General features: G+C 47.0%; 5 protein-coding genes across 5 annotated transcripts; 4 read left to right on the forward strand and 1 right to left on the reverse strand.

The window, feature by feature from the left end:
* The first annotated feature begins 70 nt into the window (after window positions 1–70).
* VC83_04312 (uncharacterized protein) lies at window positions 71–1,284 on the forward strand. Its single transcript, XM_024467947.1, has 2 exons — window positions 71–381; window positions 431–1,284. The coding sequence occupies exons 1-2, from the start codon at window positions 296–298 to the stop codon at window positions 1,089–1,091; spliced, it is 747 nt and encodes a 248-aa protein (XP_024324625.1). The 5' UTR covers window positions 71–295; the 3' UTR covers window positions 1,092–1,284.
* A 9,142-nt stretch (window positions 1,285–10,426) lies between these two features.
* VC83_04313 (uncharacterized protein) lies at window positions 10,427–14,235 on the forward strand. Its single transcript, XM_024467948.1, has 8 exons — window positions 10,427–10,834; window positions 10,884–11,113; window positions 11,167–11,475; window positions 11,547–11,838; window positions 11,890–12,008; window positions 12,073–12,326; window positions 12,374–13,217; window positions 13,265–14,235. Exons 1-8 carry the CDS (start codon window positions 10,705–10,707, stop codon window positions 13,910–13,912), a joined length of 2,826 nt encoding a protein of 941 aa, XP_024324624.1. The 5' UTR covers window positions 10,427–10,704; the 3' UTR covers window positions 13,913–14,235.
* A 154-nt stretch (window positions 14,236–14,389) lies between these two features.
* Window positions 14,390–16,950, forward strand: SDH1 (succinate dehydrogenase flavoprotein subunit). The gene is made up of 5 exons (XM_024467949.1): window positions 14,390–14,515; window positions 14,581–14,635; window positions 14,692–14,765; window positions 14,817–16,369; window positions 16,422–16,950. The coding sequence occupies exons 1-5, from the start codon at window positions 14,474–14,476 to the stop codon at window positions 16,636–16,638; spliced, it is 1,941 nt and encodes a 646-aa protein (XP_024324620.1). The 5' UTR covers window positions 14,390–14,473; the 3' UTR covers window positions 16,639–16,950.
* VC83_04316 (uncharacterized protein) lies at window positions 16,942–20,880 on the reverse strand. Its single transcript, XM_024467951.1, has 4 exons — window positions 20,127–20,880; window positions 19,709–20,075; window positions 19,619–19,651; window positions 16,942–19,564 (listed from the first exon to the last, which is right to left on the reverse strand). Exons 1-4 carry the CDS (start codon window positions 20,433–20,435, stop codon window positions 18,747–18,749), a joined length of 1,527 nt encoding a protein of 508 aa, XP_024324621.1. The 5' UTR covers window positions 20,436–20,880; the 3' UTR covers window positions 16,942–18,746.
* VC83_04315 (uncharacterized protein) lies at window positions 17,358–18,457 on the forward strand (the record flags this gene model as incomplete). Its single annotated transcript, XM_024467950.1, has 2 exons — window positions 17,358–17,478; window positions 17,532–18,457. The coding sequence occupies 2 exons, from the start codon at window positions 17,358–17,360 to the stop codon at window positions 18,455–18,457; spliced, it is 1,047 nt and encodes a 348-aa protein (XP_024324619.1).
* Window positions 20,881–21,724: the final 844 nt, after the last annotated feature.

Genomic DNA, 21,724 nt, shown 5'->3' on the forward strand with positions numbered 1-21,724 from the left:
AGTCCACAACCTCTCGTTACCCGCACGGCCACAACGTGCCACCACTAACCAAGAACTGGGGTCCCAGAACCACATGTCAAATGACCAACTATTTAGTTCACGAGGGACTGAGATATTCGCCAACTCCTCTTGTAGAATCTCGTGCTCTATGCCGATGAGACATGCCCAATACGCCTAGAACCCAAGGTCTTACGGTAGACCCAACGGGCCTGCTATGTCATACCTGCCCCAACGTAAGAGCTATCGATCAAAGTCGTTGAGTAGATGAGGTTTATTCGCAGAGCGCTTCACAACAATGTCTGCAAATGGAGCTGCGCCCGAGCAGAGGAAGCGTCCTTTTGACGCTATTGGGATAGGAAGCAAGGACAGGGACCTTGTTAGGTATGTAGTCCCTTACATATACAGTAGCTGTCGCTGATGTCTTCCCCAGGGATCCAAGGAAGTCCCTACATGATTTACGAATACTCTCAAATACCACAACGAGCCGCCTCGATAATACATATTATTCCGTCCTAGAGAAGCTCAGTGTACTACAAGCTTCGATTGCCTCACTGAAAGAGCTGTCTTTGATCGCAAGGCAGCTAAACGAAGACTTTGACGATGATTCACAAGATGTCGCGAGGGAGATACAAGAGCAGATAAAAGCCTTTGGTGACTTCAAAGAACCACAAACGAAGATAGAATCTTTACAAGCGCGGATACAGACCGGCAGGGAGAAGGTGAACAAGCTAGGGGCCAGAGTCGAAGTGATCAGAAAGAGGGCAGAGCGCTGGGCCAAGGTTGAAGACCAGTGGCAGGAGAAGACCCGGAAGAGAATAAAGCTATTCTGGGGCCTCAGCGCCACAACAGTGGTGGTGCTGGTCGGACTGCTCATATTTCAGTATATACCAGCACGGAGCCCAGGGCCGGGCATAATGGATGGACTGAACGCTCAGGACAGTAAGAATGGTGTGCTAGACTTTGAGAGAGGTCTGGTAAATGAGAGCCTGACTATAGAGACTCAAGTTTCTAATGTCCTGGAGGGGCTACGAAAGTCACCAAACGACACTCGCGAGGACGATCCGCGGCTTAAAGTATTCGACGAATTATAATGTTAATATTGCCGGAACTATTGAAAACTACTGCCTCGAACTGTGATGATTGAGATGTCTGCGAGAAGCCAAATAACTGAGTCTTGTCCGTTGAGAGTGGACTCAACGGATACGGTAATGAGGGCCAAGATTATTTCTTTTATATGGCCTTGATCCGGCCTTGGCTACCTGCACGGTGACTTGTATGTTTGAGGGGTCGATATATTGAGTCCAACGTACTCGTAACCTGTTCCAAATTTACAATTCTGTGGCACTATATGTCTATTGTAGCTAACGTATTTCAAAAGCGAAGCGATCACTGAACTTCCCACCTAAAATTGAGAAATTTACAAGATAATAACTCAACAACAACTTCATAATATATATTAAAAATGTATTTCTAGCCTTTCCTATTTAGTTAAATTCGTACCTAATCATTTAGGAATAATCTATTCAGTAACGTAGGTCGTGGTCAGACCGGCTACATGGCCGGACCGGCTACCCCACCAAAATCCAGGACCAGACCACCAAACCACCAAGTTAGAAAATCGCAAATAATTCAATTACTACAGTGCCAATTCATCCAAATCGCTATCATATAGCTCTTCTTCGCTCTCTCTATCTAGTCAATTGTAGCTTTGTTTATAAGTTGTGGTGTTGTTCTAGGCCTCTGTGAAGCTGTTGTTGTTACTGCTTCTGCTTCTGCTACCTGCCACCAGAGTTCTTCTGTAGAGATGTGGAATTGACCCTTTAAAACAGCTCTTTTACCCTTCTTTTGCTCCCTTCTTTTCTGAATTATGTTGCGCAAGTTATCCGTCTCTCTTTGCTGTAGTATGTGGCGTGTGTTAAGCCGCTCTGTCTCATCTGCTAACTTATGAATATATCGCTTTGTAGGAGTGTTGAGAATGCCATGACTTATTGTAGTAGACAGAACTGTATTTGCTTTGTGAAGTGTTTGAAAATCAGGTGGACTGCTATTCAAAAATACCTTCTCAAAAATGTCATGCTCTGTAGGTGTCCTTGGCCGTTCTACTACAACGTCTGTAGTAGGAAGCGTAGCTGCGCGAATGACTGTTTGTGGCTGGAACGGCTGTAGCCCACTCCCTCTCCAAGCAGAATTGATATTTGAATTTGAAAAAGCAGCTGCTCTTGCTTGTATGTATGCATCCATCCATTCTGCTTTCTGTATGCATAGGAGCTGCGCCTCATTAAGGTGTGAGAGGGCTGTTGTGAGGTGTTTTTTCAAAGGTCCAAAAATCGCAACATCAAGTGGTTGCACATGTGATGTATGAGGAGGTAGTATAAGGAGCGATATTTGATTCTGTATACAGTGTGATATAAAGCTCCCGCTTATGTGGCTGTCATGGCCGTCGCAAATAAGGAGCCTTTGTTGTAGTTGTCCATTTGAAAGTGTTGCCTTTGCTCTTGTAGAGGGCTCAAAAACACGTTTTAGCCACTCTAATCCATGAAGATTGCTTGTCCACCCTTTTGTATTTGCAGAGAAGTGCCATTTGCTTATAACCTCCTTTGGAATCCAGCTCTGTAGTATGTTCTGTCCCTTGAAGATAATGAGGGTGTAATGGTGTGATAAGCCAAAATATGTATAGTGACTTGTAGGTTTGAGGAGGAGATTTCCAAGTTTGCTCTTGAGTTTGATAGCAAACTGAGTGCAACGAATGTCAGTATGACATGATACCCCTCTTAAGGACGTTTGTTAGCTGTGTGCTTGCCCTTTAGCCATGTGGCTTTCTTAGAAAGAAATTCTAGAATCAGCGTGGATGCATTTTTTAGATTTCTCTTAGGCTCCCAAGTGTTGTCACTTGTAGGATAGCCTTTCCACTTAACGAGGAAGTAGTCCTGACCTCTAAGTGTCTTTTTGTCAAGGATAGACTCTACTTCATATTCTGGTTGATCCAAAATCAGAACAGGAGGTGGAGGAGACTGAAGTGGTCTTAAGGAACTTTCTTGTGCCTTAGACAAGAGAGATGCATGGAAGACATTATGGATAGTCCAAGTAGGTGGTAATGCAAGCTCGAAAGCATTCTTGCCAATAGTCCTTGTGATCTTAAAGGGTCCAAGTCTTTTAGTATCAAGTTTGTCTGATGGTCTAGTAGTTGTGATATGTCTTCTAGACAAAAAGTCTTGATCACCAACTTTGAATTGTGGTGCAACCACCCCCCTGTTAAAGGCCTGAGCCTGCTCGTCTTGTGCACGCTGTATTTGGACCTTGAGATAGTCCTGGAGGCCCTTAAGGTAGATGATTCTTTCAGTAGCAGAAGGGTTTTTGAGATTTTCAGGACAATTAAGTTCTGCCACTTCAAACCTAGGTGATAACCATAGTTTGCATAGAAAGGTGTCTCTTTTGTGGTGTTAGAGACCGTGTTGTTGTAAGCAAATTCTGCAAGATGGAGAAGATCTGCCCAGTTGTCTTGAGCATAGTTTGTATAAATTCTTAGATATTGTTCAAGTACAGAGTTGACTCTCTCTGTCTGGCCATCTGTTTGAGGGTGATAAGCTGTAGAAAAGCGTTGTTCCATGTTTAAAAGTTTAGAGAACTCCTTAAAAAAGTTTGAAGTGAAAACTGCTCCCCTATCTGAGATCCAGTGTCCAGGAATTCCATGATTTTTAAAGACCACCTTGAGGAATAGCCACGCAAGTTCAGAAGCTGTGATAGTCTCATTGCAAGGCTCAAAGTGTGCCATTTTTGTGAGCCTTTCTACCACCACAAGGATAGAGTCATAAGGGGTAGCACCCCCTTTTGGGATAGAAGGAGGCAACTTGACTATAAAGTCAATGGATATGGAGTCCCATGGGCGTTCTGGTATAGGTAGAGGCTGCAAGAGGCCATAGGGCTTTTGCCGTGTAGGTTTGTTTAAGTTGCAAGTAGTGCAAGAAGATATATAGTCTTGAAGAGTAGTCCTTAGACTAGGCCAGTAGAACTTTCTTGTTAGAAGTTCATAAGTTTTTGCAAAGCCAAAGTGCCCTGCAGCTGGAGCATCATGGAATTGCTGTAGGAGGTGTAGCTGTAATCGTTTATCCCTTGGGACATAGATATAGCTCTTGAATAAGAGAAGTCCTTGCTGATTTTTTGAGAAATTTTGTAGTCCAACTTTCTCAAGAGAGGAGCCTTTCTTCTGGAGGTATTCCAAAGTTCTTTTGGCAAAGGGATCGTGGTTGTAAGCATCTTTGAATGCTTTAAGAAGTGTTGCTGAGGGTGTATAGTCTTTAAAGGTCTCTGGTTTCTGAGAAGAGGTAATGGGGGCAACTTGGTCTTGAGGGGATAAGTTTCCCTCTAAGTCCTCTGTAATGCGAGGGTTGCTTAAAGATGCTGCTATAAGCTTTGTAGAGTCTAGCAGGGCCTTTGTATTGCTTATTTTAGCAGAATCTTGGTAGTCATGTCTTCTTGAGAGGAGATCTGCTCTTTGATTCTTGGCCCCTGAGACATGTTTTATAACAAAGTAAAAACCTCCTAGTTGTTCAGACCACCTTGCTTGTCGTCGATTGAGCTGTTTAGTGGTTGTAAAGGTCAAGAGATTTGAATGGTCACTGTAAATAGTGATAGGATAGTTTGCCCCTTCAAGGTAGCATCTCCAATGCTTTAGAGAACATACTATGGCAAGCAGTTCCTTGTCTGTAATGGGATAGTTTTGTTCGGCTGCTGATAGCTTTCTTGAGTAAAATGCCACAGGCTGTAGCTCTTCTTGTTTGTCTTTTGGAGCTTGGTATAAGATTCCAGAAATGGCAAAATCTGAGGCATCTGTCTCAAGAGTGGCAGGTTTCAAGGGGTTAAAGTGTAGTAACATTTTCCCTTCTTTGAATTCTCCTTTAAGAGCATCGAAAGCATCTTGCTGTGTCTTATCCCAGTGATACAAAGTGTCCTTGTGAAGTAATTGAGTAAGGGGTAAAGCCAAGGATGTATATCTTGGTATAAACCTCCTGTAATAGTTGGCAAACCCAAGGAAAGACTGAACCTCTTTAATGCTGGAAGGAATAGGCCACGTTTGTACTGCTTTTGTCTTTTCAGGATCCATCTGAATGCCTTCTGTTGAAATTCTATGTCCCAAGAAATCAACTTGAGAGATATGGAAAAGACATTTCTCAAGTTTGCAAAAGAGTTGTGCTTGAGATAGCTTCTCTAAGACTTGTCTAACATGTAGAACATGCTCTTGAGTGTCTAAAGAGTATATAAGAATGTCGTCTAAGTAGACAACAACAAAGATATCCAAGTAAGGTCTTAGAATATCATTCATGAGAGCTTGGAAAGAAGCAGGTGCATTGGCAAGCCCAAAAGGCATTACCTGGTATTCAAAATGACCATAGCGTGTTCTGAATGCTGTCTTCCACTGCTTCTTTCCAAGCTCTCATGAATGATATTCTAAGACCTTACTTGGATATCTTTGTTGTTGTCTACTTAGACAGGTTGGAAAGGTTGGAAAGGTTTAACCCATATCAGAGATGATATATCGTCCATAGTTTGGTCAAAATCCTTGATCTGGGACAAGTTTGAGTCTTGGACCTGAATAGGGGTAACTGAGGCTTGTGTAAGGATGCCTCCGTACCTAGATACTCGAAGAACCTGTCTCAGAACTGTTACGGTCACTACAAGCATGGAATCCGACTCGGTGGGGTTTCGAACCAGTAGAGGAGCATATAGCGAGTTACACTATAGTGGGGGACGGTAAGTGTATAGGGTTCAGGGCCGATGTAGACCTGTTGCGGTGGAAGGTTCAGGGCTAGGGTTGGGATAACCGAGTCGGGCCCGTTTCGGGAGTTAAGGAAACAGACTCAACGGGGTTCCCCCTTCATCTTTTTTGTATCCTTCGTAGTAGACCTATAGGATAGCATCCGTTTAGCCTCCGACTCGCACTCTCATATGCTATTACTGTGAGCTGGGTGCCCTGTGTCCTTACATTATACAAAAAAAGATCACGCCTGCCGGGGACGGCCGTACTTAAATAATATCCCACAACGGAACGACTCAGGAGAACTACCATTGCACCATCGACTGCGACTCAGTGGTGTTTCGGAGGAGAGACCTGACGACTTCAAATAGCCGTGATTCCAGAGATCTCACGGACAGCCAGTGGATCAGGGTTTGATTCTTCAGAACAAGCTGGTAAAGTCGCCGACGCGTTGGCGCCAAATAGGATACGAGATCCTTAAGAACCCCCTCATAGCACAGAGGAAATTGTGGACAAGAGCGTTGATAGCTACGAGCTACTGGAAGTCAAGCTCTTTCGTATCGGTACTGATACACACCCGAGGCAATATGTCGAAAAAGCCGACATCAAACATACCCCAAGACAACGACGGTCAACTGCCCAGAATGACTACCAGACAAACCACCGCTGCAGCTACGACGTCTGTGCCATCCGAAGACATCCCGAGTCGAATGGCCCACCTCGAAGCACAGATACAGGAGGTCAAGGATCTACTAGTTATCCTGTCGGCATCCCAGACCAGAATTCCGTCCACACCGCCGGTGGACGCCCCCATACCCACAGTCGAAGTTACGGAGCAACGAACGCCTCGTACACGAAACACACCCGAGACGGTTCAATTGCCGCCTCTTCGGAACACTCGTTCTCCCTCGATTCCAGGGTCATCACGAATGCACACCGAGAACCCTCCGAATCGCTATAAGAAATCAACCATCTCTGAGAAAATCCTTCCTCTCAGCGATGGGGTAGAACATACCTTCTTACAATGGAGCGCTTCGATTCGGGACCGACTCGTAGTTAATGAGGATCACTATCTTACCGACGTCTCGAGAAGAGCGTTGATATGGGGAACTACGACCGGCCTGGCGAAGACCTACCTAGAGCCCCAATACCTGTCCGCTACGCATGGGTTCCGCAGTGCTGAGGAGATGATGGATCTACTAGGTTCATACTACCTCACAGGCAACGAGACGGAACAGGCCAGGAACCTCTTCGATGACCTGCAAATGGGAGAGAAAGGGCATGCTAGCGAAACCTTCCCAGAGTTCAAGGCTCGTTTCCAAAGTGCAGCTATCACAGGACAAGTCTCCGAGTCGGAATGGTTTCGGTACATGTGGAACAAGTTGACTCCTCAATTCTGCAGCCGCGTTGCGATCATCAAAAACCAATGGAAGGGAGAATACCAGACCATGGTACGAGAACTTACCGCCTTCGACCAGGAACGGCGCCGGAACAACGAATTGAATCCGCTACCTGCTCTCGCAAGGACGTCCACATGTACCACGGATACGGCAAAGGCGTCATCAGCGTCGAAGCCGACTCGAGCCACATCCGCTCTGTTCACCCGAACCGCATTCCTCCCCAAGCCAGCCATACCGGAACGTCCGAGAACCGCAGTCCCTGTGCCCTCAGGAAACTGTTTCAAGTGTGGCAAGCCCGGCCATTTCCAGGACAAATGCCCCCTTAACGCTACTATCAAGGAAATGGACCGTAACGACCCCGAGGCAGCAGAACAATGGGAAGAAGCTGTGGAACTTCAATCGGATGCGTCCCTCGAGGAAAACGATGAGGCCTAGGAGAAGGCTCCTTCCTAGGTCTACGCAAATGTGACCTGCGAGGACTAGACTTACGAGAACTCCTGGGAGGCACCCAGTTCTTAGTCGACACGACCCTGAGTATGAATGGACTCGGTGTGCAAACAAAGTCCCTAGCAGACACAGGAGCAAACGGCTACCTCGTCATTAACAAGCCTTTCGCAATACGACTGTCGAAGGCGCTTCAGAGCCCCATACGGAAACTACCCTACTCTGTACCCATACGTGGATTTCAGCGCAAAATCCAAGGCCACGTATCGGAGTATATTCGGTTACACTTAACAGTCGAAGGACGCCGAATATATAACTGCCCCTTTGTACTCCTGGACCTCGGAGCACAAGATGTGATAATTGGGAAGAAGCTTTTCAGCCACTTCCGAATACTACTCGACTCTGCAAAGAGCCGGTTAGTATGGCCAAAGGAGTACCCGCCGATTCCTAGCTGGAGCAAGGAGATCACCTTGCCCTACCACTCACGCGAAACGTCCATTAAACATCCTGCATACCAGTCGGATGCGAATCGCCGGGATTTCGCAATCCACCGCGAAGACAGACGCCGCGCAGGCGGACGTTCAATGGAAATGAAAGTGATAACTTCCGACTACGAAGAGATCACCGATACGCCATCGAACCCACCACAAAACCAGGAGGTTTCTCCCCCACTGTCATACTGACATTCGTTGCACTCAGTTTGCTATCAAACTCAAGAGCAAACTTAGAAATCTCCTCCTCAAACCTACAAGTCACCATACATATCTTGGCTTATCACACCAACAACAGAAGCAATACTACTCAACGATTGCTGCAAACTCTTCTACTACATCTGTTTATGCTACATACATCATGGCATATCATTTGAACACTCATTGAACAAGTTATTAAGAAAATCTCCTCCTTAAGGGGGTGGGCCAATACTACCACATGGCATATCTCTACCAACTAGAGGCCTAGGAACATGAACAATAGCTCTAGAAGCTTCTACAACCCTCTATGATTCATTACACGTCATCGCTCCTTAGTTACCCACAAGATTGGTTAAGTTATGACATAATTTATCTATAGGTACTCTGACCTTGGACCTCCTTTTCACTTCCTATAGGCTAGGAACCCAAGAGATGGTTCTATGGGATTCTCTTACGTTCACTACATGATTAGCAAGCTAGTTGTGGGTCGCACTTGATTTCTAATACATTTACCAAGCCTGGTTAGTCATGGAAAGTCATGGAAAATGAGAGAACTACACTCCTTTGGCATAAATAGGATTGCCCTTTCCTTAAGAAAGGGCAAGCAGGCAATACAGTAAATCGACTATCACATACTTCCCCGTCTTTTACAAGCTTCCAAGCATTCATCTTGTTACTCCTTGTTTCTGAAAAGTCAGTGAGGTGTTAACCTCTGACTTACCCCTGAGTTCCCAGACTCAACATTTGTTGCAACTTGTCTGAACCACTTCACTACATCACACACCTGATTGCTGCGTTGTGGAATAGTCTAAGCTACAACCCTTTGGCTCTGTTTCCTAAGACAGTGTGTTGTCTTAGTAAAATCATCCCTTCCTTGGGTGGCTAGATTCTCACATCTGGTGCACCCACCATTACACTTCCTTCCTTCTTCTTCTTCTTCTCTCTTTAGATTCAATCTAGATTACTTTTCCTGGACTGGCATCATGACCTCTATGACCATCGTAACATATTGGGCATGCAAAAACACCAAGAGCTCTTCGAAACGTTAACATAGGATCTATGGGAGGAGTTTGGAAGTCAAACAAGAAAGCTTGGATGAATCAGTTCCTTATGGTTGAATGGTTACAAGCCTTTTACTTACATATCGGCACAACGAGGAGTGTACTTCTTACCATGGACAACTTCTCAGCACATATTGCTGCTATTGAAGCAGCTCCACCTCCTTCAAATATTCGAATTCTCTGGCTTCCTCCAAACTCAACAAGTCGATTTCAACCCCTTGATCAAGGTATTATTGCCTCCCTTAAAGCCCATTACTGTCAACAGTGGCTTGAATACATGCTTAATGCATTTGAGAATAACATGAATCCCTTCAACTCTATTAACTTACACTTCGCTATTCGCTGGCTTCTTCGGTCCTGGCATCATGATGTTACAGATACAACAATATATAACTGCTTCTGAAAAAGCACAATGCTTCGAAACCCAATACAGCTTTCAATCCAATCTCTTCCAGCACTCGACAACTTGTACAATCAAGTACGAAACTCTGGGCAAATTCATGACGCTATGGATATTGCAAACTTCCTTAATCCAAGTGAAGAAAATATACACGGTAGTGGAGAGCAGGATCAAGATCAAGAGGCATTACAAGAAGTTCTTTCACATTATACTCAAGATGTTGAGGATCCTGGAGCTCAAGATGATGACGAAAGCAGTGAGCAAGTCTTGCTGCCTGTGCCAACAACTAAGTCAGCTTTACAAGCCACACAAGTTCTGATTGAGTTTCTTGAGGCTGGGAATAGTGGCGTATTAAGTACGGAGTATTTAAGAACTTTAGAACGGCTTGAGCGGCTTGTCAAGGTTAAGCAGGCAAATGAGGGCATTCAAGGCACTTTGGACAGTTGGATAACGTAGTCGCGTGTATTTGATACCGCGATAATCTTGTTAACACGATATGAAATTACGGGATGCTATCCATCGTGTTATCGAGATTTTACTGTAGTAGGAATTTTGACGCGTTAAAAAGGTACAAACAAGCCTATGCGTACCCATGCTCCAACTTGGGCCCACTCACAAAACTTATGAACAACACCTCCGTAATGGTGGGGCTGACACAATACGTCCTCGGGAGGTAGAGCAGTGGCAGGAACAGGAAAAGCGCATCTCCATCGGCCTCCCGTAAAAATGCTCTGATAGATAACACAGCATCTTAGTTTTCCTTCAAAGTATATAACTATCGCCTACATTTTTTTTGTTTTTGTTTCAGCAAGTCGATTTTGGGTTCTGTTGTGTTGCCGCGCCCACTTCTCTACCCCACCAAATATAACGTCACTTCTTGACAGCAATTCCCAACTTCTCCTGAGTCTCTAAAACACGAAAAAATCGGCGGCTGAAGCGCTCGAGTATTGAAGGGATGTCTGCTCACGCTACAGATTCCCGCGAGATTTCGGTTCAAGATCTGAATGCCCCCAAGGTAGCTACTCAGCCAGCAGCAGCCTCGCAAAATGCCGGCGGCAATGAGCTCAGTGGGAAGCAAGAGCATTGTATGTCCTTGTTCTCCTGCCTACAAACCTCACCGCTAACTTGGCCCAGATCTCAAGCGGGAACTCATTTCTCAACAAGTGACAGCCGAAATCAACGAGCTCAGTTCGCCCACCGCACTCCAGAGATTCGGCGCGCCCTTCAGATCCGAATTCGGCGAAGTCTCCCCGTTAGACTCAGATCTACCTATTTTGCGATATATCTTCGTTCATCATGTTCGCGAATTCCCGTTTTTGGATAAAGCAAAGGAGAAGGAGTTCTGGCAGGATAAGCTACAAGTAGTAAGTCGGACTAAACAGACCCCTACTGTGAATACGCGCTGACGACCCTGTAGTTTCTCGAATCGTTCGCAAATAAGCGTATATCATCGTCCGAAGATCGTTTGGAGGAAACAAAACGCAGGAAATTGTCCCTTAAAGCGCAGAAGCTGGTCGAGCTGATGATGGTTTCTGGTATCCCTACGTCCTCTGGATATGAAGAGCGCATCAAGTTCGCAGAAATGGGCATCGTCGAATCAGGAGCCATTGAGCAGGGTGTCCTGTCGACGCTACCTGAAGGAAACTACTTATACGGCTGGGACGTTAACATTGCAGGTGTAAGGATTACAACTGTGAAGAGGAACATCAGGCACCACCCACACGCTGTGAGTGAACACCGTCGAATCAAGACATTCGTGTCAGGTACTTGTGGCTATTACTGATACTCTGTTTTTAGGAGTTCATTCTTAGAGTAAGGAAGAAGGGAGAGCTGCCATACTTCACTGGCCGCAGATATGGCGATTTCTTAAAGCTGCACAGAAATCTGCGAAACGAGTTTCCAGGAAAGATCTTGCCAGCACCACCGAAAAAGAATAAGCAGAATTCAACAGCATCGAACCTATTCGGTTCCTCGAAGGGTGACGACAGTGATTCGTCTTCGATATCTTCTGTTTCCACTCAGGCAACTTCGGTAGCAGATGGGACAGCGACCACTACTACTGCGTCAATGCGAATGCTGGCTGTAGAAGGTAAGAAACTTAGTAAAGATCCTTTTCGATAGAATTCTAACATTCTCAAAGGCCATCGACGATCGGCATCGGGACAAGCTCTCGGTATTGACGGATCTTCACCTCGTAACTCTATAGACAACCGATCGAACCGATCGATATCAAACTCCAACAACACGAACGATCACGATGTATGTTTTTCAAACCCGTCTTTGTCAGTATGTATTGTTGTCAGTATTTAGCTTACCTGTGCAGCCTGTGGTGCTTCCACGTGAATCCCAGCGAATTTCGCTGAGGGCATTTCTTCGCACACTCCTAGGGAACCCCGATATTGCTCGTTCAAAGGCGATGGAAGAGTTTCTAACCCATCACCATATCACACCTAGCGATGACGACGTCACTGATATCGACAGGCGAAGACTGATGGACGAGAAAAGATTGAAAGAGCAAAATAAGTTCTATGAAATTGCTCGGAAACGAGCTGCTGAATTGAATATATACATGGAAGAGTGGGTCAAGATATATGTCTGCTAAAATTGAATACTAACTGTGACAGGTTTCGCCGAGACATTATTGAAACTAACGGCTTGACCAAACTATTCAAGGAGATCAAGGTCAAGGAGAGCATCCAAGATATGAGCTTGCAATATCAGAAGTTCTGCGAGTGGCTGCGAATCGAGGTTGCAGCCACCATATATCATCTATTCCTTGCCGAGGATAACTCCCCCGAGGTGTTTGCGCAAGTCAAGAAGGTCCATTCCATGATTCCTTACACTTTAATCAAGAACGCAATCCGGATAGCGAATCCAGCTGCGGTGATGTCTAGCATTCTGGACATATTCCTTGCCCAGCCATTTGGTGCACGATCACTGATGCAACGAATCTTCAGCATGGCACTAAACGAAGGGGTAAGAGCTTATCAGAAGTCGATTGATTCTTTGATCAAGAACATTGATGAACCCGTCTTTTCTGATAGGTTGAGGAAATTCACGTACGCCGATGAAGTGATCAAGAACATCATCCGCGCTGAATCCGAGGCGGATCAAGTGGACTTGATTGTTTCTATTCTTCGGAGTGAACTGATCGAGCCACCATTGAATGGACCACAGATCGGAAAGATTTTCAATGCCTATGTCGCCTGGAATAGCGCCGTGGATAACGTTGACAATGAGATGAAGCAAGGGGCTCACCTTTTCTCATATCTAAAGCAGCTCCTCAAGCTGTACACGCGACAGCGCGACAAGTCGATGCTGCTGGGGTTGATCGAAGAGCCTGTCACCCTTCAGCTTCTCCGCGACCTGTTTACGATATTCTACGAGCCACTCGTTAGGGTGTATAAATCCGCCAATGTTTACAACAGCGTGACTGATTGCTCGGTTTTCATTGATGATATGATACAAGCAAGTCTACCGATTGCATCAGAAGATACATTACTGACTTAGCATAGGTCGTCGACAAATGCCACGAGCAGGACATAGCTACGGATCCGAATCAGACAGTTCAAGCGTTTATAGATCTCTGCCAGCGTCACGAACACAATTTCTACAAGTTTGTCCATGAAGTCCATCTCCACGACGACGGGCTTTTTGAAAAACTCATGGGTTGGATAGAAGGCATTTTGGAATTCCTGCGCCAAGGTCCAAAGGGTGGAAAGCTCGACATCAATGCCCTCTTTGCCGGCGCTGCATCTGTTAATCAAGTAGACCCTGTGAAGGTAAAGAAAGAAGTTGACGAGCTCATTGCGTGGCAAGAAGCCAGGAAACAATGGCATAATGAGAAGACCCGCCAAAAGATGGCCGCCGATGGGACTGGTACTAAACCTGAAGCTGTCCCGGGAGGCATTGCGTTCAGCAGTAGTGATTTTGGAATAGATCAGACAGATCTAGAGGATATGGATTACAGCGAAGAAGACGTAGATGACGAGGAGGAAGACGATGATGAGTTGGATCCAATCACAGCGGAGCGGAAGAGAAGAGCCAGGAGGCAAGACATCCTCAGGAGGACCGCTGGAGAACCCCAGAAGCCAGAGGTTTCGGAAGTTCATAAGTTGCAGGAAAATTTCGTCAGCATGCTGAGAATGGTTCTCTCAGATTGAGAACTGAGTGGTTTATACACTCATAACAGATGGGATTTGTGGTCTGTATGTAAATAGTACTGGAGAAAGGGGTGATACTGAGAATGTATAGGCTACTTATTCTAATGAGCGAGTGTGTGAATATCATATGTTTTCCTGTCGAGAATCTGCCCATTGAGAGTGATCACAGAACTCATGATTGACAATATGCGTCAATCGACTAGTATTTGCGTATTAAATGATCAACCTTTGATAACTGGAGGAAAGTCTAAAGTTAACAATAGAAAATAAACAACTATTAAAAGGGCAAGCACTTGATATTAAATCGGTACTTTCATTGTCCCCCAAATAGTCGGCCAAATAGTCGGGAGAAATAGGTTGCAATGGACCGTAAAAGATTCTCGGCTTTCCGTCGGCAAGCGTGTCAAGCTCTAGCCAATAGTAGCGAGCCTATTATGCTCTAGCAATTCGTGGACCTTGGGAATACAACGACGACATCAAACATCGCGATCTACTTCCGTTCTCCTTCCCCACGAGTGACATTCCTTGACAACCCTCGGTCCTGGTGTCAAGATAGTCCAAATGTCTTCAATCGCTATGCGCCGCTTCACTGCTGGCCCTTCGGTACGCCAGTTTCCTGTTGCATGAGCCGAGGACGCCCGGAAGCACCGCTAACCCGTAATATTTAGGTCGCGAGGGCATTGAGAACCCAGGCAAGAGCATTTTCCTCTACCAGACCCGCTGGTATATAACTGAGTCCATTGAAGGCATTGCAAGTCAGCTAACCCATTGCCTTACAGCGCGCATCATCACACACGCGCCTCTTCGTGCCAAAGAATCTTCTCCTTTCCTCGGCAACCAATATCCGGTCATCGTATGTTTACGCACCTCGAAGCTCTGTCGCGCCGATACTAAGAATTTATAGGACCATGAGTACGATGCGATTGTTGTCGGAGCCGGTGGAGCTGGTCTTCGTGCCGCCTTCGGTCTTGCCGAAGCTGGTTTCAACACTGCCTGTATCTCGAAACTTTTCCCGACACGATCCCACACGGTGGCTGCACAGGGTGGAATCAATGCTGCGTTAGGCAACATGCACGAGGACGACTGGAGATGGCACATGTACGACACAGTTAAGGGTTCGGATTGGCTGGGAGACCAGGATGCCATCCATTACATGACGAGAGAGGCGCCGGCGTCCGTCATTGAGTTGGAGAACTACGGTTGCCCATTCTCTAGAACCGAGGACGGAAAGATCTACCAGCGTGCGTTCGGTGGTCAATCGCAAGACTTCGGAAAGGGTGGCCAGGCATACAGATGCTGCGCTGCCGCTGACAGGACCGGACACGCTCTTCTTCACACTCTTTACGGACAATCTCTCCGCCACAACACAAACTATTTCATTGAGTACTTCGCCCTTGACCTGATCATGGAGGACGGTGAGTGCAAGGGTGTCCTTGCCTACAACCAGGAGGATGGAACTCTTCACAGATTCCGCGCACACAACACGGTCTTGGCAACTGGAGGTTACGGACGTGCCTACTTCTCTTGCACCTCTGCACACACTTGCACTGGTGACGGAATGGCTATGGTTGCTCGCGCTGGTCTCCCTAACCAGGATCTGGAGTTCGTCCAATTCCACCCAACTGGTATCTACGGTGCCGGCTGCTTGATCACTGAGGGTGCTCGTGGTGAGGGTGGTTACCTCCTTAACTCCGAGGGTGAGAGGTTTATGGAGAGATACGCACCAACTGCAAAGGATCTTGCATCCCGTGACGTTGTTTCCCGTTCCATGACCATGGAGATCCGCGAGGGTCGTGGTGTTGGCCCAGACAAGGACCACATCTACCTCCAGCTTAGTCATCTTCCTGCTGATATTCTCCACGAGCGTCTCCCAGGTATCTCTGAGACCGCATCCATCTTTTCTGGTGTTGATGTTACCAAGCAACCTATTCCAGTTCTCCCAACCGTCCACTACAACATGGGTGGTATCCCAACCAAGTACACCGGTGAGGTTCTTACCGTCGATGAGGCTGGCAAGGACAAGGTCGTTCCTGGTCTTTTCGCCTGTGGTGAAGCTGCCTGTGTGTCCGTTCACGGCGCCAACCGTCTCGGAGCCAACTCCCTTCTGGATCTTATCGTCTTCGGCCGTGCTGTTTCGCACACCGTCCGTGACAACTTCGAGCCTGGCATGCCCCACAAGGAGATCAGCGCCGATGCTGGTGCCGACTCTATTGCTTTCTTGGACAAGATCCGCACTTCTGACGGACCAAGGAGCACCAACGATATCAGAACTTCTATGCAGAAGGTTATGCAGACTGATGTCTCCGTTTTCCGTACTCAGGAGTCTTTGGACGAGGGTGTTCAGAGAATCAACGAGGTTGACCAGACATTCCCAGAGGTCGGTATTAAGGATCGCAGCATGATCTGGAACTCCGACTTGGTCGAGACCTTGGAGCTTAGGAACTTGTTGACCTGCGCGTAAGTTTAACCCTTGTATCATCTACCGGACGATAACTGACATTATAAACAGCGTGCAAACCGCCGAGGCAGCAGCGAACAGGAAGGAGTCCCGTGGTGCCCACGCCCGCGAAGATTACCCAGAGAGAGATGACAAGAACTGGCAAAAGCACACACTCACATGGCAGAAGCCACAAGGAAAGGTTGACCTTTCTTACCGCGCCGTCGTGAACCACACTTTGGATGAGGAGGAGTGCAAGGCTGTTCCTCCATTCAAGCGTGTCTACTAAACCTTTGTTCGATGTTCTGGGGTTGGCATGGAGGCCAAATGAGTTTCAACTCGCAGTATGTAGCATAGGTGCTGGTTGGGGTGTGTTGCGTTGCATTGTTATTTGATTGAGCTGTGAGAAGAATGATGGATAGAGCAGTACTAGCCATAATTCTGTAAACTAAACAAAGATTTATTCCCGATTAAAGGCTGATGCAACCATTGTGATAATGCACGTATGTAGTAAATCAGAGGCTTGCCCACAGATGGATGAGGCTGTAGGGCGCCCACGGGTACTCGTGTCGCCCAAAAGTCAGAAGAGGGACTGTATAATGGCTCCATTTATAGCAGCTATAAGAAGAAGAGGGCTCTATATAACATTTAGACAATGGGAAAATATTATGGCAATTGAAGCGGAGTTTGAGTTCCGAAGGTGAACACTGAGCGCTTACAGCGGTAAGGCGAAATATAGGGTTTCCCCGACGCCCGGCTGGCCCCGTCATCTCAAAAGTTATGACGCTTTCACCACCAGCCCCACGCCTTCGTTCTGCATCGACATTGTGGATGGGAATTATTAGTTACGGCGCGGAATAGACTCTGACTTATTGCTTTGTTTCTTGTCAGATGCAGCATTTATAGCTGGCGAAAAGCGGGAAACTTGAAGGGCCAATCTCTTATACGATACTGATGACGACGTAAACAACGACGGGTAGCGCATTCCATTATGCGACTGAAAGAATAATGGATTCCCCTAGCACGGAGCAGGTTACTCCCACCAAACCTGGCGGAGGGAGACAGCTTAGCGGTAGTCCGATCAAGATGCAATCCAAAAAGGGCCTCTTCGTGGATGGTGGATGGCGCTGTATGGCGCTCCACCAACCTACAGAGTACGCACCGAGGCTAACAGGTTCGCAGGCAATTGCTCTCCACGACTACCAGCTTCCCATTTTCAAGTCAAGAAGGAATCACTGAACAAGGGCCGATGGTTCTATACATGTCAAGAGTCGAAGGAGCAGTCTTGCGGGTTCTTTCTTTGGGACGATGATGCGAAAAGTAGGGAAATGAGGACTGTGCTTCATAATTCGAGGTCAGAAGGGGGACCGCCCACAACTCCGAAGAAACCCACTAGTCGACCGCAAGATACGGGAAAAGATAGCAAAATTATTGATCGGGACAAAGATGACGAAGATGAATATGGGGAGTGGCCATTGGGCGCTGAAGACGAGATTGAGGCTGTGGAGGCGGCAGAGAGGGCGTCATCCATGAGGCCATCTGAGACACCTCGGAAAGCACTGAAGACGAGCGATTTTTCAACTCCAGGGAGCAAGAGGATACGAAGTAGAGAAGGTCCATGGCCCACACCAGCCACTAATGCCACAACACGGGATGAGGATGTATTCAAAACCCCCATATCCGCCGCTCGTTTAGAACCCTTGAGGCTAGACAGCGCCTCCAGACGCGGCCTCATAAGCCCTTCTGCATCACCAACCCCCAATCGGCGCCTTGATTTCAGTTCTGTGGTTGAGACTGGCGGCAGCGGATCGGCAGGTTATGACATTACAGCAGAGGTCCTGCGGCTTCTCGAAGGACAGCCAATCGAAGACGAGGCGATCGCTAATTTACGGCATCTACTTAATCGTTATGCCCTGAAGAATTCAGGCATCGAGAAGGGCCGAGATATCACTCGGCTGGCGCTGAAGGCTAGGGACGCTAAAATCGAAGATCTGCAGCAGCAGGTTGCGACCCTGGAGTCTAAGCGCGAGATGGACAAGGCCATTATTAGGCACTTCAAGGATGACATACAAAAAATGCCTCAAACACGGTCCCTTCAGCTAGGATGATATTACAATAAACAATAATAATGATATCGACCAGAGGCCCTGATGACAGGGCCCTCCGATCCGCAGACTGTTGTTACCTTCGTAGCAATGTGTACCCCGCAAAAATGCAGAAGCCCATGCATCCATGATTAATACAAACAAAAAGTTTAACGCCACATTAACTAGTTCCTAGCATGCATGGTCCAGCCATTGCATGCTCCAGTTGGCAGTCGACAAATCATGCACCCCAAACCAATCCCTGGGTATCACCTGCTTTATCTAAAAAAACACCTGCCCGGGAATAAGAACGCTATCCTTTGTCAGGCCCTTCGGCCTTTGGTAGGCTCCACTCTGGATCATAATATGCATATACTGTCTCTCCGCCCTTAACCGCTGGTGCAACAAACCGTGAGACACCCGTCTTCGAATCATAACTCTGATATGACGCTGCGAGTCTTTTTCCCCCGCCGCCGGGAAGATCGACAACAAACTGCGGTGTCATGAAGCCGGCAATGGAGCCACGAATCTGACTCTCGAGCTCGAGAATGGTGCGGAGCGGGGTGCGTAGGTCTTCCACTCCAGCCACCATATCGCCCTGGTACACATAGTACGGCGTAATAGCCATATCCGCCAGGCTGCGAATCAACGCTTTCATTGTCCCCAGATCGTCGTTCACTCCACGCAAAAGCACGCTTTGGTTGCGCACCACAACGCCGGCAGCGAAGAGCTTCTTAGATGCGGCCCGGCTCACCCATGTGATCTCCGATGGGTGGTTGAAGTGTGTGTGCACGGCAACCATTTTGCCCATCTTGCGGCCGACGTTGGACACGGCGATGAGAGCAGATGTCCAGGAATCTGTTGGGTCCAAGATGCGCGAGGGGCAGACGGCAAGGCCTTTGGTTGCGAAGCGGAAGCGGCGGATGTGAGGGATGTCGAGGAGACGTGTGCCAATATCATACAGCTGGTCGGGGGTTAGGTAGTAGGCGTCGCCGCCAGAGATGACAATATCGGAGAGGGCAGGGGTGGAGGCGATGTAATCGAACATCTCGTCCCAGCGCCTGCGAGTAGGCTTTAGAGAGTACTTGGTTACTGTTTCCGTGTCGGCGCCGATGGCGTAAGACCGAGTGCCTTGGATGCGGTTTAGTCGTCGTGCTTATAGTGCCGATTTGGGTTATAACTTACAGAAACGGCAATAGACATTGCACACTGAAGTAGCTGCTTTGCAGTCAGAAATCGGCCTCAAATTTCGAATTTGCAAATAGCGTGACTTACCAAGAAACAGAGCCTTATCAGGATAACGGTGAACTAAGCCTTTAACGGGGGAGTCGTGCGCTTCACCGAGAGAATCGAGAGTCAATTTTGGGTGGTCTGGTAGTAAGGAGGCCCTCAACGGGACGAACTGCCGGCGAATGGGATCCTCAAAAGGATTGCTCCAATCAGCCACACTGAGGGTGTGAGGTGTGATGCGAATGGCCATTGGGGCAATACGAATAGCCTCCTTGACCTCATTGAGGAAATCATCTCTGGTCTTGATTTGAGAAAGTGGTGAGTTAGTATCGCGAGGAGCTGGCAGTTTCTCTGGGAGAACGCCCTCCAGGAACTGAAGCAGCTTGCTCTCTCCTTGGACCGTATTCTTGATCTGCAATAGTTAGACAGGGAAAGGGGAGGATGTCGGCGCGGAGTGATTGACCTGCCACTGATAGTTGAGAAATTTATCCTCTGGTACATCCTTCCAAATACTGACTTTCTGCCAGTAAGGGACTCCACCAGGGACAGCTACTTTCTGAGGCAGCTGGAAATTGCTTTCGTGATGCTCCTCAACTCTGACGCTGGCGGCGGCGGCTTGCTGTACGTGCCTGGGCGAGCTCGAAATGAGACGATAGGAGCCAGCTGTAGGCGTGCCCCGAGCATTGGTTGTGGTGACACCGGCAGCACGAACGAGGTAGTGCGATGATGATCCAGCCCGGCGGGCTCCTACACAACCAGCGAGATGCAGCATCGTGGACAAGGTCACAGATCATGGATTTGGTCGAGCTGTCAAACGCTGCGGAGGACCTGTCCACTTAAAGTACACCAGGGGCTTCACATTTGATTTAGGTGCGGTGTGCAGGTTGGTGCAAGTTGGTTGATCTTAGTGACCAGACTCCGAAGAGGAGGCACAGAGCAAATAGTAATTTGGTGGCTAACTAATGCATAAATCGCTCCTTCCAAGGTGGGTGGCACAAAGAGGAGTGAAGGCGTCTCAGGCATCATAGTGACCTGTCTTTCAAGTGAGAAAAGCCCAGTCGCCGAGTTAAACATAAACGAGGTCATTGTACAACCTCGAATACTCTAAATACCCTGATGTCCCATGTAATAGTTTCCGTTGCGCCATGGTTGATAAATAGGATCTATTCTCACATAAATTGGTCCAAGAACCCTAAGAATTGGATTATGCACCCATCTCTATCCACCCACATTTAGTCGAGTTCTAGTATACGGACGGCGGTATCCGAATACTAAGCGAACGACATCGCGAACACCCCTGGATTTATAAGCGGTTACGTAAGCGAACCCTAGCAAACTACTCTAGCAACCCTAGATCATAAAACAGGCCAAATTGATAAAGTGATTCATAGTAGAGTAGAATAGCTATAGAATAGACTTAAGTATAACCAAGTAGGCAATATTAAGGCTTGTGAAACTAAGTAGGCTCTGTTAAGTCTCGTGGAGTATATAGGCTATATACTTCACAAGACTTAACAGGGCCTACTTAGGAAGGACTCTATAGCTATTTTAATAAGCTTAGTACTTGGACCCTTTGCTTTCTAGGAATGGAAACCAGATAGGAATAATTTACTATAAAAGTACTCTTAAAATCAGTTTTGGTTATAAGAATTAATCATGTCCTAGAGCTCCACTGCTGTTCAAAGTTTGATACTATATAAGAATTTAAATTTTGTAAGAAATAATAATAATATTACTATAGAAACTTTTATTGCCCTTAAGGTGATAACTGAATTGGAATTAAAAAGGAAGAACGGATTAGAGTAGTAGGCTCTTAAATATTATTCCTTTGAAGGGTTTCTTCTTCTTTTCATTAGCTGTAACAAATCCTTCATCCTTAGATAGAGTTATAGCTTCTTAAGTAGGTAGGCTACAAGCTTCTTAAGTAGGCTGTAAGTAGGTAGGTGTTATAGCTCACCCTACCTATAGCGCTAAGTTGAGGAATATGTGAGTTAGGAAAGGCTATGGTTATGAGTCACGCATAAGTCATGAAGCAGTCATGAGACTAGGACCACATGACTG

This window comes from Pseudogymnoascus destructans, assembly GCF_001641265.1.
Source record: "Pseudogymnoascus destructans isolate 20631-21 unplaced genomic scaffold scaffold_9, whole genome shotgun sequence".
Taxonomy (NCBI): domain Eukaryota; kingdom Fungi; phylum Ascomycota; class Leotiomycetes; order Thelebolales; family Thelebolaceae; genus Pseudogymnoascus; species Pseudogymnoascus destructans.

Excerpts from the sequence above, each read along its gene's own strand:
- VC83_04312 (XM_024467947.1), top strand. The coding sequence starts at position 296 with ATGTCTGCAAATGGAGCTGCGCCCGAGCAGAGGAAGCGTCCTTTTGAC. Across the intron at positions 382-430 it reads AAGGACAGGGACCTTGTTAG|GGATCCAAGGAAGTCCCTAC; the intron begins GTATGTAGTCCC and ends TGTCTTCCCCAG.
- VC83_04313 (XM_024467948.1), top strand. The coding sequence starts at position 10,705 with ATGTCTGCTCACGCTACAGATTCCCGCGAGATTTCGGTTCAAGATCTG. Across the intron at positions 11,839-11,889 it reads GCGAATGCTGGCTGTAGAAG|GCCATCGACGATCGGCATCG; the intron begins GTAAGAAACTTA and ends ACATTCTCAAAG. Across the intron at positions 13,218-13,264 it reads TCATTGATGATATGATACAA|GTCGTCGACAAATGCCACGA; the intron begins GCAAGTCTACCG and ends GACTTAGCATAG.
- SDH1 (XM_024467949.1), top strand. The coding sequence starts at position 14,474 with ATGTCTTCAATCGCTATGCGCCGCTTCACTGCTGGCCCTTCG. Across the intron at positions 14,516-14,580 it reads GCTTCACTGCTGGCCCTTCG|GTCGCGAGGGCATTGAGAAC; the intron begins GTACGCCAGTTT and ends CGTAATATTTAG. Across the intron at positions 16,370-16,421 it reads AGGAACTTGTTGACCTGCGC|CGTGCAAACCGCCGAGGCAG; the intron begins GTAAGTTTAACC and ends CATTATAAACAG.
- VC83_04316 (XM_024467951.1), bottom strand. The coding sequence starts at position 20,435 with ATGCTGCATCTCGCTGGTTGTGTAGGAGCCCGCCGGGCTGGATCATCA. Across the intron at positions 20,076-20,126 it reads TTCTCAACTATCAGTGGCAG|ATCAAGAATACGGTCCAAGG; the intron begins GTCAATCACTCC and ends TAACTATTGCAG. Across the intron at positions 19,652-19,708 it reads TGATAAGGCTCTGTTTCTTG|CTACTTCAGTGTGCAATGTC; the intron begins GTAAGTCACGCT and ends ACTGCAAAGCAG.